Source organism: Globicephala melas, chromosome 19 (genome assembly GCF_963455315.2).
Source record: "Globicephala melas chromosome 19, mGloMel1.2, whole genome shotgun sequence".
In the NCBI taxonomy this organism is placed as follows: Eukaryota; Metazoa; Chordata; class Mammalia; order Artiodactyla; family Delphinidae; genus Globicephala; species Globicephala melas.
In genome coordinates, this window is record NC_083332.1 from 61,636,446 (window position 1) to 61,652,791 (window position 16,346).

At 65.4% G+C, this 16,346-nt stretch overlaps 1 protein-coding gene across 1 annotated transcript in view; it reads left to right on the top strand.

The window, feature by feature from the left end:
• Nucleotides 1-16,346, top strand: part of ZFPM1 (zinc finger protein, FOG family member 1) — a 69,927-nt gene that overhangs the window by 18,860 nt on the left and 34,721 nt on the right. Inside the window, 2 exon segments of the mRNA XM_060289885.1 lie at nt 7,428-7,538; nt 10,152-10,280. Coding sequence (XP_060145868.1) covers nt 7,428-7,538; nt 10,152-10,280 — 240 coding nt within the window.

Here is a 16,346-nt window from a genome sequence, read left to right on the forward strand (position 1 = left end):
CCTGCCCTGGGCGGCCTCGAGGGGTGATGCGTGCCGGGGGTCCGGGCGTGGCCCTGGGGCCGGGGCACCTAAGCCCCCCAGGTTCGCCCGTCAGCTGCAGGCTGGCCGCAGGGGGAAGTGGTGGTGGCTGGGGCTGGTATGTGGTGCAGACCCCCGGGTGTCAGCGCCCCATCTCCCTGCATCCTGTGGGGCCCCATACTCACCCAGGCCTCAGAGCCCCAGGCAGGGCCAGCCAGCTTATCTTCCGCCAGTGGGGGCAGGGGGCCCGCTCAGGGTCCCCGGGGCTGAGTCCCTGCTCACACTACCCCCAACAAGCAGGCTCAGCCCCCAGGCTCCCCTCTGGCCCCACCGCCACCACTGTGGACCCGGGTGGCCCCCAGCCGTGCCCGGCTCTGAGCCCACCTGTTCCCCTCCCCCACCTGTCCCGCAGTCACCAGAGTTCCCGGCGCACCTACTGTGCACCAGAGCTGGGGACGCCCCAGTCTCCAGGTACAGAGACGGAGAAGGCAGTGATGGAGTAAGTGTGCAGCGAGAAGGCGGGCGGTTCTGAGCCGGGACAGTTCAGGCCAGGACGGCCTCACCAGAGCCAGGGGAGGGCGGGCACCGGCGTGGGTCGGGGTGGCCGCAGCCCACGGTCAGGGCTTCAGAGACGGAGAACCGAGGTGCACTCCACACCCTTGCAGCCCAGTTGCCAGACCTCCTGTGAGGAAGTGAGAGCACAGGTGCGAACAGTAGGGGTCTGGGGGAGGGACAGGGAAGCCAGGACAGTGCACAGCCAAGCGGGGGTGCCCGGCGCTGCGTCAGCCGGGGGTGTGGAGAAGTGACTGGGAAAGGCAGTCTCAGATCCTGACTGACCCCTGCAAAGCTTTGGAGAGAAGCGGGTGGGGATTTGGGCTGCTGAAGTGTCTCTTTGTTGAGCCTGGGCTACAGGGGGCCCTGGGTTTTGTCTGGGTTACCTAGGACTGTCCTGCTCATCTTTCAGTGAACATGCCTCCAAAAGGTGAATGACACTTAAAGGATGGATTTTATTGTATGCCACTGATATCTCCCTGAGATATTTTAATGCGTTCAAAGCTGAAGTAGGTTGCAGCACTCGTGTTCCTTGGAGTACGGGGTCCCTGTTCCCGGAGCGCATGGGGCCTCCGCTGGCCTCCGCTCTGAGCACCCAAGCTCTTCCTCGACGCCGAGGGCTCCCCTTGCCCTCCCATGGCCCAGAGTGTGTTGTGCCAGCGGCTGGCCACTCTCCTCGGCCTGGCTTTCTCAGGACAGCGTGCCACCAGCACCTCCCGGGCGTGGCCTGGGTGCACATGGGGCCAGGAGGCTGCGCGCATCAGGTCCAGCTCACAGCCTGGCAGCAAAGGCAGGTGAATCCACGGTCACTCAGCCCCAGCCGTGCTGGGGACCTGCCCACCCAAGGCGGGGGCCAAGCCTGAGAGGCCGAGGGTCCGGGCTCAGGTCTGCTCCTCTGGAAGGAGGAGGGAGCCCCCTGCTGCAGGGTGCGCCCGCGCACCACCCAGCCCACCCTTGGCGGGGAGCCAGGCTGCCCCCCAGCGCCCTCCCGTCTCCTCTGTCCCAGGGCCACGCCTGCCACCGGGTATGGGGCGGGGGAGGACCAGCGTGGGAGGGCATCTGGACCCAGGCCCCCGGCGCACACGGAGGTTCAGACCCTCGCCCTCCCCTCCGCGGGGCAGCCTGCCCACTCGAATAAGCCATTATCTCGCCAACATCCTCTTTGTGGTCGCCCTGGCTGTCAGCAGGAACTGATCCTGGGTTGATGAGGGCCGCTGGCGGGTCACAGTGGAGGCCTGTGGGCCCCTCCCAGCCTGAGCTTGCCGAGGAAGAGAGGCCCCTCTATGCTCCGCGGGGGGGCCCGCATCTCGTCCCTGCTGCCGTGGGTGCAGCCCGCTAGGGGCAACGCCGGCAGCACCTCCCATGGCGTGGGCTGCGGGGCGGGGTCTCCCTCCGTCCTCTGCTGGGCACTGGGGGAGGGCAGCAAAGCATCAGAGCAACACCCCAGGGGACAATGCGAACCAACGTAAGGCTCCAGGGATGACCCGAGTGTGGGAGAGATTTCAGAGGTAGGAGGAGGCCTCAACCAGGCAGGGGAGCTGTCCTGGCAGAGGGACAGCGTGGGCTAAGGACCCAGGCCTGGAGGGGCGTGGACAGCGGAAGCAGTTTGGCTGCCATCCAGGGAGTGAGGGTGGAGGGAGCGGGGAGGAGCTGGGAGCCAGGACGGCCCTGTGCTAATGGGCCTGGACCTCCTGCCAGAGCGGCCCGGAGAGCAGTGGGCAGCTTCTAGCCACGTTTGGGGGGTGGACATGAGGTGGACCCTCCGAGGGTGTCCAGCATCCGTGCTGGGCCTTGGTACCCTAGCGGGAGGGTGGGCACGAGAGGACCCACAGGCGCCCAGGGGGCCTCCCAGATCGTCAGCCTCCCCCCACGATGCCTGCATCCCTGTGCTGTGTGAGCTTCTCAGGGACCATGGGCCGGAACCCACCTTCCTTCTAAGTGCTGGCAAAAGTTTTAAGAAGTTCTGCTTAAATGGGACCCTTGCTAGGCCCTGATGACCTTCCCCGGGGCCGAGGACCTGCCCCTGTCTGCCCGCCTCCCCCCTTTGCCCCTTTCCTGGCAGCCCTGGGCTCTGAGGCGTGGGCCACCCCTGCCCTTCACCAGAGCCCCGTTCGCTGGGCTCCGCCTGCCGCCCCGTCCCTGCTGGGGGCTCCCCTTCTCGCCCGCTTCTCTCCATCCAGCTCAGCCTGGAAATCAGCCCAGCTCCTCGTTAGAACTGGGGGCAGAGAGCAAGTCACATGGTCCCGAGGGGCTGGGGCCGCCTCTGTGCTCGGGGCCTCTGTCTCCTCGTCCCCCAGCCCCAGCTGGACCAGAGCCCGTCCTGGCTGGAGGGGCCCAAGCCCCCGGGACACAGCGCAGCCGCCCTCAGGGAGAACGGAGCTGTCCCCACCGCCTCCTGTCCCTGCCGTGGCCCGAGCTGCCCCACTGCCCGGCGGTGGGAAAGTCTGAATCTGTTGCTATTTTCTCTCTGTTATCGGGACCTTATCTGGCTGCTGTGTGCCGCCCAGAGGCCAGGGTCTCTCCCTGGCAGCGCCATGCCCCCTCCCGCCCACCGGCTGACCAGGGCCAGCGGGACAGGAGGCCGGGCCGTCCGCCAGCCTAGGGGGAGGTCTTTCTCTTCCACCCACACTGCCCTCCTCAGGCCCCAGACCCTCATTCCCCTCCCTCCAGCCGTGCCCCTTGGTCCCCACGCCCCTGTCCATGCCCCGCCCCCATCGCACCCCCAGAGGGGCAGGTGTGGCACCTCCCCAGAGAGTTGAAACAATAACAACAGTTGTAATAATAACCCCAGGTCTGTGCTCGGCACCCACGGGCACATTGCTGAACCCTGAGCCCAGCCCCTGACTCGAGGCTGCTATAACCCACAGCTTTCCGTGAGGAAGCTGGGCTCGGGGAGGCGTGGCCTGCACAAGGCCACAGGCCTCAGCGTCCCGCTCCTCCTTCTGCCTGGAGTGCTCTTCCCCAGCCCCGCCCGCAGGCAGCCTCCTGTCCCATCCCAGATCTCCACTCACTCGTCGCCTCCTCCAGGAAGCCTTCCCTGACTGTCACTCCACCTCTCCTTGGTGGCAATGACCACACTTGGATTTTTCACGTTTCTTTCCTCGGGGGTACGTGTTGGCTGCTGCAGGGTCCCCAGGAACTTGTGCAGGGAGATGGACTCGGGGGAGGTTTCACGAGTGAATGAAGAGCGCAGGAGTGAACGGCAGTTGAGAAGGAGGCCGTGGGCGCTCAGGTCCACCGCACCCCAGGCTGTGCAGGTGGGGATGTCGGGGGACGAGCAGGGCCGCGTGCCCACCAGCGTCCACCCCACCCCCAGGCCATCGGGCCTGCGTTCATGCTCCGGCCCTGACACAGAAGGGGGCCTGGCAGGTGCCCCCACCTCTCCTTCCTCCTCTGCATTGGGAACACAAAGGATCTCCCCACAGAGGCATAAATGGCTGTGTAATGGCAGCCACATAGCGGGACCGCAGGAAAGCCCCACGCCCGAGGTCAAGCGCGGAGTCCAGGTGGAGGCTCGTGGGGCTTTGCTCTGGTTGTTCCTCGTAATGTTTCCAGTGGCTGGGGGGGGCGGGCACAGCCTGCAGGGGCCGGCGGGGGTCCGGCCGGGGCCTCCAGGTTCCCTGTCCAGTGCTCTGAGCCACCCCGCGCTGCACGCCACCTGGCAGGTGCACCCCAGGGCCACCTCGGGCGATTCTGCCCTCCTCGGCTGCCAGCTCCGGCTTTCTTTGGGGCAGTCATCCAAAGGACCCCTCATCCAAAGGCCCCCCAGCTGCCTCCACATCACAGCCGGGAGGGCCATCAATCATCGGCAGCCTGGGCCTTGGAAGGGAGTCGGGTCATCCCGCTGCACAGAGCCTGTCTCCGTAATTCAGTTTTAAAGCATGAAAAAAGGGAGTTGATGAAATTCCGCTATCAGCGCCAAGCCAATATGCAAAATATCTCACCCCCAATCAAATAGCTATTATGTTTTCATTTCCATTTCGGCGTCCGGCTTAATGAGCAGGAGACGGATCGGCTGGCGGGGCGTCTGCTCGCCGTGATAACTGAGGGGCTTCGGGCAGCGGGGGCCGTACCCGGTGCTGGGGACCACCGTCACCACCCGTGGACGCCCCCAGACAGGTGCTCGGCCTTGGGCCCAGGCCTCTCCTCGCGCCGGGCAATGGGGCCAGCGTCACCCTCACCCCAGGTCATCAGCGGGCGGGGACAGGCATGGGGCCACACCTGCAGCAGAGGAGGGCCGTGGCCTCAGCAGCGTCCACGTGGGTGGTGTGTGTGGGGAGTCGGGCTCCTGCCAAGGGCCACAGGCAGGTCAGTCCACGTGGCCGGGCCTCCGTTGACTAATCTGCGAAGTGGGCATGACTCGGCCTCACCTCTGGGGTGTCGGAAGGCTCCCAGGCACTCGCCCATCGTGCCTGGCGTCAGGGCCTGCCTCTGGCGGGCCCCTCCCTCCTGCTGGCCCTCCACCCCCGGGCTGCGAGGTGGGCAGGGGGCTTAAGGGAAGACATTTGTAGAAGGCTGAGCACAGGGCTAACATACAGGCGGCGCTTAATAATAGCAGTGCCCTGCTGGGTGCTGGGTGGTAGCAGCTGACGCCGGTGACGGGTGGTGTTTCCTGCGCACTTACTACGTGCCAGGCGCTGACCGCGGCTCCACACAGGTGAAACCGAGTTTCGTCCTGCGGGGCCAGAGCCGTTCTGCTTTCCGACCACAGGAAGGTGGAGTGACTTGCCTGTAGTCACACAACAAGGACACCGCCTGCCTGGCCATGGGTCGGCCTGGCTCCGTAGTTGGGGTGTCTGACCATACAGGGCCCCACAGGGGTCGAGCAGGGTCCTTCCTAGCCCAGGGCACCCCGGGAAGCAGCTGCGTCTCACCCCAGCCAGTGGAGAAAGCTTCCTCCCAGGTGGAGTGGGGACCCAGGTGCACAGGTGGCCCCGGGGTGTCGGGGGGCTCCAGCAGTGGCTCCGAGGCAGGTGTGGGGCAGGGCTGGGGCAGGATTCGCAGCGTCGCATCCCGCTGTGGGCCTGGAGCCGTTCGCTGGTTGATGACTGTCTGCTGTGTTATCAGCGTGTTAATTGTGCTGGAATGAATTAGCGCATTAGGGTAAATTGCTGCAGCCGCAGCCTTTCTTCACGCTCCTGTCACGCTTTGTGCGGAGCGGGTGCCTTTGTTCTCCCACAGATGGAGCCGTCAGGAGCTCAGGGCCTCCCTGGGTGGCTGAGGCCCACCTGGGCGGGAGAGGCGTGTGCCCGGGCGGGTGCAGGGCTCTGGTCGCTGCAGTACCCGAAAGCAGAGGCTTCACACCCATTCTCCAGAGCCGGCCGCTGAGGCCCTGGAGTCCCGGCGTCGGCAGGAGGGACCACAGCTCTGGGGCACCATCTCCAGCTCTGAAGGAGCCGCAGAAGCACCTGGGCTTCTAGAAGGAGTTAGGCAAGCAGGCCTGCGAGCTGTCCGCCAGGGCAACCGGCAGTGCGGGCTGGGGGCCAGTCCCACGGGCCGGGGAGCCTCTGCTCTCCTGCCCCGGCGTCTGCCAGCGGAGGTCACGGGGGGTCAGACCTCTCACCTGTCCCAGAGGCACGAGTCGGGTGTGCCCAGCCCGCCGCAGAGCCCACCGTGCGGGCGCGTTGATGAGAGACCGTGAGGCTTAGCCCAGGGCTGGTTCTGTGTGGTCTGAGCCCGGCCTCGGCCACGGGAAGTGACGGGAGGTGAGCGCCTGCGCTCCTGCTATCAGTACAGCTCTGAGGGGTCCCGGGGAGCCCGGGGCCCGTGGGTCTGTGGGGCCAGAGCTAGAATCCAGAGGGTGCAGCCGGACAGGTGTCTGCACAGGAGGAGCTGGGGAAGGTGGTGGGGCAGGGGGCAGCGCTGCCCGGGCACCTGTCTCGGGCCCCAGGGCCCAGCTGAGACAGGGTGGAGGGGGCCTGTGGGGGATTCGCAGAGCAGTGTGAAGCGGGACAGCTGTTCTCCGCCGTTCTCTCCGCCCACAGCGCTGGCACTGCCCCTCTGACCTCGGGGGCACAGGCTGCCACCCTGGCCTGCACTCCGGGACACGCTGTGGGTCTGGCTTCACCACCCTCCTAGGTGGTCTGGGGACTCAGTCTGCCTTCCCACCTGTACGGAGGGCTCCATGGGGCACCCCCCGCGTGAGACCTGAGGGAGGATTAGTGGGCCGCGGAGGCTGGACTGCAGACGCTGCGCACCCACCTGTGTCCCATCAGCCATTTACCCCCTTAATCAGGCTGACGAGCTCTTCCTGTGTGCCAGGCACCGGGGCCCGCCCTCTGCACGTACCCTCAGAACCTCAGAACCTGAGTGTGGCAGCTTCCTGGAGGAGGGGTCCCAGGCACAGGGGGCAGGTGTGCAGAGCCCTGGGAGATGTTTACCTGCGGGGGTTGTGGATGTGCGCCGGGACCCTGGGACCCCGCAGAGTGTGCGCCTGCATTTCGGCAGCCCCCAGAGGCCCCGCCCAGAAGACGCCAGCGCAGCGCTGCACTCACGCGTGGAGCCGAGGAGAGGGGAGGGGTCGGGCTGCCCGGGGCCAGCGTCCTGGCAAGAGCGGCCTGTGGGGCCGGCAGAGGCTGCGGGGCAGGCGAGGTGAGCAGGAGGCCGGGTGGCCCCCAGGCGTTGGTGCAGGGCTTGGGGTGGGTACATGGGTGGGGTTCGCACATCTACTCATGGGGGACCTGGGGGAGAGCCCCCGTGCTGACGGCCGCTCCCTCGAGGCCTCTGACCGCCTGGGGGGCCGAGACCCTGCTCGGACCCCACTGCGCCCGGCCCCGGGGCTGTGCCTGTGCCGGGGGGGTCAGGACGCCGGCTGTGGGGGGCAGCGCCTCACGACTCCCCTGGGGCTGTGTCTGCAGGTTCCCTCAGAGACATGGAGGCCAGAGAAGAGGCCCAGGCCGCGGACACCGGCCTCCCGGAGCGAGAGGCCACAGCCCTGGAGCCCGAGCCCCCGAGCCCTTCCAGTCCAGGTGAGTCGGGCGGTGGACGTGGCAGGCTGGGCCCTGGCATCCTGGCACCCTTCCCCGCGTCCGCATCCTCGCTGCGACTTCACAGGAGCCAGTTCCCGCTGAGGACTCAAGTTCTCACACCTGCGAAATGGGCGTTGCACCGAGCGGTGTCTGCGGGCTGCCCGTGCGCACTGGGGCTTGGAGGGGCTGGTCCGGGTAGAGGAGATGCACACACCTGCAGAGGGTCTGGGAAGCCCAGCCCTAGTGGCAGAGATGGGCAGAGCAAGGCCCCGGTGGGGAAGGTCTAGTCCAGGGTGAGGCAGGGGGTCATATGGGCACTGAGTGACCTGGGGAAAGCCACACCCCTTCCCGGCCTCCGTGTACCCTCGATGAAACGGGCTTGCGTGCCTCAGCACACGTGGGGCTCGGTACCGAGCAGGTTCTCCTGTTAAGGCAAATCACCCCATTTTACAGACGGGCGAATGAGGCCCAGAGAGGTTATGTGACTTGCCCAGGGTCGCACAGCCTGTAAGCACCTGAGCGGGATGCAACCCTAAGTCCGGGTTCAGGTTGGTTCTCCCGTCCCCTCTGTCTGCTCCCCACCCTACCCCACCCTGGACACCTGGAACCTCTCCTGGGGCCCTCCTGGCAGTCTCCCCAGGGTTTGGGGGCACTTTTCTGAAGCTGAGAACAGGACTCGGAAGGAGAGACTCCCACACACACACCCAGGGCTGAATTAACCTGACATTAGGAGGCCTTCTCTGTCTGGGTCCCCGGAGGGGCCTCAAAGCCGGGCCATCCTCTCAGGCCAGCTGTGCCCTCAGAGACCCCCAAAGACCCCCCCAAGAGTCTGGGCCTCACTGCGGTGGAGGCCCTGGGGGAGGTCAGTGCCCTCACCCCTGTTTTCCAGAAGGGGGAGCTGAGGCTGGGGGGTTAGCGGAGGGAGGACTGGCGGGGTGGGCTCTGCCCTGGCCCCTGCTCTGAGCCCCGCTCCCCTCGCCCCCCTCGCCCCCCTCCACCCTGCCGGCCGTGGACAGCAATCTCACTCACATCTCCATTCCATATCACGAAGCCCTGTGCACAGAGGCTAGTTACCCCCAGACAATAGTCCCATGGGGGAGATGCAGCCATAAATGGGGCCGTTTTAGTGGGTGGTGTGACCAGGGTTGAAGGCAAGATGGGGTGGGTGTGGCAGTGAGCAGAAACCTGCAGGACGGGTAGAGTTCCCCGTGCTACACACACCTGTGCGTGCAAAGGCCCTGGGGTGGCACAGAGAGGGGACCGGAGGAGAGCCCTGCAGGGCTGGGACTGGGGGGTGGAGATCCTACACAGACGGTGGGGGGCTCCTCACTGTGGACCCCCATCCCCAGAATGTGCCAGAGTCTCCCCCGGCTGACCACAAGCCCCCAGTAAGCCTCGTCCTCTGAGACCCGCTGGCCTGTGTCCCTTTGCCCCGCGGCAGCCCCTTGGGGTCACTGGGGCTGTGCAGTGAGGAGGAGGCTAGGCTAGCAGGACTTGAAACCAAGGCAGGGGCTACCGTCACCCGCAGCTGCCCCGGGGCAGCAGGCGGGGTGGAGGCTCAGGACCTGGGCTCTGGCGCTCTGTTCACAGCTGTTACTGTCTCTACCCTCACCGTCACCATAAGTGTTTAGTGCTGCGGCCAGCGTTCACCCCGGCCTGTCCCCGCCCGGGCTCCTGCCCTTTCTGAGCCTTGGTTTCCGCATCTGTAACGGGGCGCCAGCCCCTCCGAGGGCCCAGGGAGTGGCGAGGGGCCCCCCATCACCACCACCGTCATCGGGTGCTGCGTGCTAATGGGGGCCACGCTCTCCAAAGGGCTAGCGGCTGGTTACTGGTGGACTTTGCCCTGGGGAGCCGGGCCTCTTATCTGATCTGGGAGCTGGGCTGCACGGGGTGGGGGCGGGGGCGGGACTGGGGAGGAGCTGGAAAAAAACAGCCGGGGTTGCACCTGGCACAGGCCTCAGTGATAACGCGCCGATGGGCGCGATAAGACGGCAGGAGCAATGTCTGCCTGTCGGGCGGGCCCGGTGCGGCTCCCGCGCAGTGGCTAGAGCTCAGATGCCAGCCGCGTTGATTTATAGCCAAAAATAATAGGACTTTTATACCGTGTGATTGATTTATTCGATGTTAATCACGGCCCTTATCGCGGGTATTAATAATCTGCCGGGCACGTGACGTCACCAAGGGGGGGCTTTTACGGGCGCTCATCGATTGGGGGCCGTGGTGGTTATCGGGCCCAGCAGGGAAGGCAAATATGCCCTTTGGGCTGGAATTGGGTGCGGGGCCTGGCGGAGGAGCCCCCAGCTGCCGGCTGAGGAGACCAGGGATCCGGGCCACGCGTGTGCCTGCTGGCCTGGGCATGCCGGGCGGGCAGCTATCGCTGCCGCAGTTAATAAGGGACTGAGGGCTTTTCAAGGCCAAAAATGAAGGGGGAGAAACTGAGATGTCTGACGGCGCCCCCTGAGAGCAAGCTGGTGGGGGGAGGGTGGTGGCCGGAACTGTGCCACGTGCTCACCCACCTGGGCCTCAGTATCCCTCCCGGCCACAGGCTGGGGTGGGCGGGCAACTCGGTGCCCCGAGGCTCAGTAGAACCTTCTGGGGTTTTCCTTCCTGCAGATGCTACTCCTCCACCCCCACCGCTACCACCCGCCCCCACGTCCCCAGGAGGCTCTGAGGAGACGGAGGGTCCGGAGCCAGAGACGAGGCTGGAGGAAGAAGAGGCCAGCAGCCCCTGGAGCGGGCCAGGTAAGCGCGCCTGTGTCCGGGGTCTGGCGGCCTTGTCTCTCCAGGGCAGCCCTGGGGCCCAGCCTTCTGGGGGTCCTGGGAGCTGGCCACCCTGACAGCACGGGTGCAGCAGGCCCAGGTCTGTCCTGTTGCAAAGTCCAGCCAGCCTGTGGGCCAGCGGCTTCCCTGGAGGTGGGCGCCAAGCTGTGCCGGTGCTCAGGGCTAAACCCCAGGCCCCTAGCAGCAGATACGCCTCTGAGGCCTCCCTGGAGGTGGGAATGCGAGTCTGGAGCGGCCCGAGTTCCTGCGCCTTCCCAGCCCAGCTAGGGGCTCAAGCCTGTGTGGGTGGAGAGGACCCACCCCTGGGGTGGCTGCAGCGCGTGGCAGGGGGCCGGAGGCCGTTCCAAGCCACCGGGTCCTGGATCAGGAGTGTCTTTGAAGGCGGTTTCGTGCTCCCAGCACTGCCCCACCCCCGCTTGTAGCTGGAATTCTGACCTCGGAGGGCCCACCAGACGTGTTGTGCCCGCGGCTCCCCGCTTCCACCGACGTATGAGTATAGGGCAGGCTGGGCGTGTCGGCTGTTGTCATGCTTCCTAAGTACAAGTGACGCGGCTGAGGGGAACCGGGGCAGTTCGGAGGGGTCCTGGGAGCTGCTGGGTGAAGGAGGGAGGGCGTGGTCCTCGGGAACAGAGGGAGAGAATGGAGGTTGCGCACTCAGGCCGGGCGCACGTGCACATAGCAAGCACACGTCGAGCACCTGCTGTGTCCCCGAGGTACAGCTCCGAGCAAACCGGGTCCTCAGAGAGCTGTGATGACACAAATGCAGTCAGTGGCCAGTGGAAAGGAGGCACGTGGCAAGGGCCTCATCTTGCGGGGGGTCAGGGAGACCACACCAGGGCAGAGAGGACCCCCATGGTCTCCCAGGGGTGTCAGAGATGGTCTTCTGCCAGGTTCAATTTGAGTGGCCATGTGGACCCTTCATCAGGATCCCAAGGTGTCAGGGAGAGAGTGCTGGGATCGATTAGTGATGTCTGCGTGGCACCAAGGAGATGAGGTGGCACGTGTGCCTTCTGGTCCCCCTGCTGATTTAACACACCTCTTCCTACAGTAGGGAGGTGTCTGAGGCCCAGAAACGGAGGGATGGGCCTGGTGGTCCCAGCCTAGATGGTGACCCCAGACCACTGGGAAACAGTCTACTGCCAGCGTCTCCCACCTGCATGGGCCATGGTGCTGCCTGGGAGTGAAGCATCCTGGGTCAGACAGGCTGGGGGTCCCCTCTGCTGCCCCAGGATGGGAATGGGGCTTAGCACAGGGACACCGCTGCCCTCCGGATGGACTCGGCCGCCCCCCACCCCACTTCAGTGACTCAGGGACAGGCAGGGGAGGGGCCCCAAGGGCCCTGGCAGGGACGTCCTCTCCTCACAAGGAGCACCTGGCCAGGGACAGGTCATGTGTGTATGAGCCCCTCACAGCCCGGTCGGGCACAGCTGAGCCAGATATCCACCTGCCGGGGCTGGGCCATTCCGCACACAGGGGACGGTGCTGTGGGACTGGTGCCCGTGGTCAGACCGCTCTGCTGCCTCCGTTTCCCCAGCTCTAGGACAGGGTAACGACGAAGCACCCAGAGACGCTGGCTCAGCGCTGCCTCGGCCCGTGTCTCGCACATTCCAGGGACCGCCTGGTGCCTGTGGGCCCTGATCGGCCACTGGGCAGGCGGGGGGCTGAGAGAGCAGCTGCTGGATAGGGTGACCGTGGGGAGGCATGTGCGAGGCGGTCCTCACACCAGCCCCTCGAGGCAGGGGTGAGGCGACCCTCCCCTTTACGGAGAGATCCAGGCACAGAGCAACTAAAGGGTCTGTCCACGTCACCACCCGCGAGGGGGCACAGCCAGGATGCAGACCCGCCGCCTGGTTCTGGAGCTCAGGCAGCAAGTGGGTAGACGCCAGCCTCAGCTGTCCTCCGGTCGGTCCCCGCCCACCCTGCGGACTTAGTATCACCGTCCCCGTTTTACAGATGGGAAGGCAGAGGCCCCTGGAGATTGGAACCTGGCCCCGGAGTGGCCGCGGGGGCCGTGGCTTGGGTGGGTGCACCCAGGAGCTTCCTGCGCTATTCGCGTCCTCGGGGGCTGGGGGGCTCCCTATCGGCCCCCACAGATAGGAATTTCTGTGCAGTGGGCAGCGATGGCCCGATAAGCAGCCTCCGGCCAACCGCCGTGGTGGCCGCCCCCTATCAGACCCCAAACAGGCCACACTTATCACCCGGCCGGGAAGCCAGAGAGGCCCCGTGGGCTCTTATCTCACAGGGGCCGCCGTGCTGGCGATAGGGTGGCAGGCTTGCCTGGGTCGCCGTCCCCAAGGGCAGTGCCCAGCCCGGGAACCGGCGGGGGGACAGGGGTGTCCAGCGGGGCCTTCGCTGCAGGTCTTGGTGCCCTGCGAGCTTCCCCGGCCCCTTTCCCTTCGCTGTCCCTCTGGGCCCCGCCCCTTCGTGTCTCCTCCCACCCCACCCTCTGAGTTTGTCTTTTGATCTCCACTTGCCCCTCCTGCCCTGTCCCCCGTGGGGAAAAGTGCAGCCCTGGGGACCCGACCTGTGCCTGGGGGCACCCCCACCTTTCCCTCTGGGATGGCGGGCTGGTCTGGACCACAGGGCACCCTGTGCCGTCTGGCTTTGAGGAGTGACTGGGCCCCAAGCCTCGGTTTCCCATGTGAGCTGCGTGAGGGGAGGCCCTGGAGGCCAGGGCTCGCACACACCTTGTGCCGCCCCTGCAGGTGGTCGCCCCCATCTCGCCTTTCTGGCCACTGTCTGCTGGCCAAGACTTGGCTTGTGAGTGAGACCCATCGCCCGGGGAGGGTGCTGACACTGCAGGGTCCCAGGGGCAGGTGACATCAGCCCGGCAGAGAGGCTGGGTCTCAGTGCCTCTCTCCAGCTGCATGGTGGGTGCAGCGCAGCTGCCCTGCCTACAGCAGTCAAGGCCCCGAGCAGGTGGCCACAAAGACCCCCAGGAGATACCACACGGCACCAGGCAGGAGGGAGGCCTCCCAGCTCCTGTCCTCCCAGGGGGCTCTCGACACGCACTGCAGACACAGCGAGGTCCTGGACCCTTGAGGGCTTTGTAAACACGAGAGTGCGGGTGTGCAAGGGGCCTGTTCTCTCCGGGCCTTGTTACTGTCCCCACGCTAGCTCCCTCCTCCCACCTGTGACCCGGCGACCCCAGAGCTCCCGACCCAGGCTGGGATGTGGTCAGTGTCGTGGTCACTTTTGGACGTTGTGACCATCATCAGGTCACGAGCTGCCGGCGGCCAGTTCTCAAGTGTGACTTCAAGTGGGAACCACCCCCACCCCAGCAGTGCTGAGAGGCCGGAGCCAGCCTGCCTGCCTGCCTGGGCTGGGGTCCAGCTTTGCTGAGCGACTGTGGGCTGGTTACTCGACCTCTCTGGGCCTCAGTTTCCTCATCTGTACAAATGGGACGCAGGGCAGAGCAGCTCCCCACTCAGTCCCGTCATCTTGCCCTGGTGGCCCGGGTGCCTGTGGGTAGGGGAGGGGACGTGTAGGCAGGTTCCAGGGAGAAGCTGCTCTCTGAGACCAGAATTCCGCTGTCGAGCAGGAAGGCACCGCAACCCCTTGGCCAGCTGAGCACGTGGCCATGGAGCGGGGAAGGGAGGGTCCGCCTCTCATGTCCCTACTGGTGATGGGCACCTTGGCCCAGGGGTCCCCACTGACGGTCAGGAACCCGGGATCCAGGCTGGGTCAGAGACCGCTTGGCCTCGGAGATGTCACCTCCCTCCTCTGAGCAGTTTGGGCAGCAGCCGCTATGTGGGTGGGTGAGGCTGGAGCAGAGGCCACGCCGCACGGTGCAGGGTGAACACCTGCTGCCTCGGGAGAGGCCGGGGCGTCCTGCGTCCTCATGGAGCCCAAACGCCACCGGCGAGCCAACCGTGGACTGGGTGGGAAGGCAGGGGTCCTAGACGGAAAGGTGACCCTGAGGGGCCTGAGGGCACGAGGTCCGCGTGGACGTGGGCGTGGAGAGTGCCGGGCAGAAGCACAGCCCACACCAGGCTCCCGGGGGACTGAGCAGGGTGCCAGGTGGGCGGGGGGGTTGGTCCCGAGGGAGATGGGGGTCCCCTCGGGTTGCCTCAGGGAAAGTGGATGAGAGCAGAGCGGGGGACCCACCCCCAGCTGAGGGTCTGTGGGGAATGGCCCGCCATGGGCAGGGGGCTGCCCTGCCCGGCCCTACCCGGCCTTCATCTTCCCTTGAGCCGCTGGCTGGAGTGTGAAGGGAGAGGGGTTGGGCAGCAGGGACCCGGAGAGCTGGGTATTTTTATCTTTGAAATGACCTTGTGCGCTCGAGGGGCTGGCTGTTTAAAATTCTGATATGCAGATGGCTGAGAGCTAGAATCTGAAATCCCCAAGGCGCATCTGGGAGGGTAGCTGCCACTGCCTTAGCTCTGTGGTCCCCGGTGCCCTCTGCCCATCAGGGTGCGCGGCCCCCAGTGACCCGCTGCCCCCTCTGTCTCCACACTTGACATCCAGAAAAAGCAGAGGGTCGTGCAGACAGGCAGCCCCCACAAGGGCTGAGAGCCCTGAGGGTCCCTTCCGACTGTGGGGTCCTGAGCCTGTCACCTACCTCATGACCCCCGTCGGAGCCTCTGTCCAGTGGCAGTCACCATGACCTCAGGCTCCTGGCCAGGTCATGAGAAAACGGAGGGAGGGCAGTGAATGGACGCTAGGCCTGGGTTTGGGGCCCCAGGCCTGGGTTTGGGGCCCCAGGGGTCCGGGAGCCTCCTCTGCAGCCAGATCTCGTGGGGGGTCCCCTCCCCCAGGGACTTGCCTGGGGTGGACCAAGCAGGTGTCACTCCTCTGCCCTCCCCACCCCACTGTGACCCGCACAGGGGAGGTGGGAACGAGCACACATCCATCCAGGTCTCTGACAGCTTGTCTGGGAGGCAACGTGGTTCAGACATCCCGAGTTCAGGGCTGTCCACTGGGGGTGCCGTGCGGAGCTGGGGAGCAAGGTGATGAACCCAGGGGGCCCACAGGGGCTCCCCATTGGCTCTGAGGGCTAGTCAAGTGGCCTGGGCTCCACAGGTCCAGGAAAGAAGGGGGTGGCCAGTCCTGTGACCTGGCTGTGTGATCACAGCCCCAGGACTGGGGTCCCCTTCACCTGTAAGTGTCTCAGGGCCTGGAACTCTTTCCTGGTGACCACTGTTTACAGAACAAATTTCAACTGACTGAACATCAGGTATCATATTTTTTTTTTTTTTAATTTTATTTACTTTTGGCTGTGTTGGGTCTTCGTTGCTGTGCGCGGGCTTTCTCTAGTTGCGGCGAGTGGGGGCTACTCTTCGTTGCCGTGTGTGGGCTTCTCATTGCGGTGGCTTCTCTTGTTGTGGAGCACGGGCTCTAGGCATTTGGGCTCAGTAGTTGTAGCACGCAGTCTCAGTAGTTGTGGCTCACGGGCTCTAGAGCACAGGCTCAGTAGTTGTGGCGCACGGGCTTAGTTGCTCCACAACATGTGGGATCTTCCCGGACCAGGGCTTGAACCCATGTCCCCTGCATTTTGCGGCGGATTCTTAACCAGTGCGCCACCAGGGAAGCCCTAGGTGTCACCTTCTTTTGTCTCAGCTTCATCCTAGGCCCTAGAGGCAGAGATGGGAAGGCTGGCCATGTCCCCACTCACTGCACGTCAGCAGAGGGGACAGCCAGGTGGTCGGGCCAGGACAGCACCGTAGGTGGGCCCCCCCACCCCCAAGGATAAACTGGAGTGGGCCAAGGGTGTTCGGGCAAGGAGCTGGCACGCGCAAAGGCCCTGAGGTTTGGACGGCATGGGCGTGACTGGAGCCTTAGACGCTGGAACGGGGTTGGGGAGAGATGAGACAGGGCACAAATGGCTCAGAGTTTGGGCTCAATGCCATGGACCGTAGGGAGACGCCTCCGTTTTCTTGGCTGTAAAATGGGGCGTGGGGTGTTAAGTGGGACGTTTGGTCAGCTGCCTTGCAGAGAGTGGGTTAGTGGGCGAGAACCTCCAGGCGCACGGGGAGGCGGGCAGCTGGTGGGAGGGGCCAGAGGATGCATCCGTGCCGTTTCCTGCCT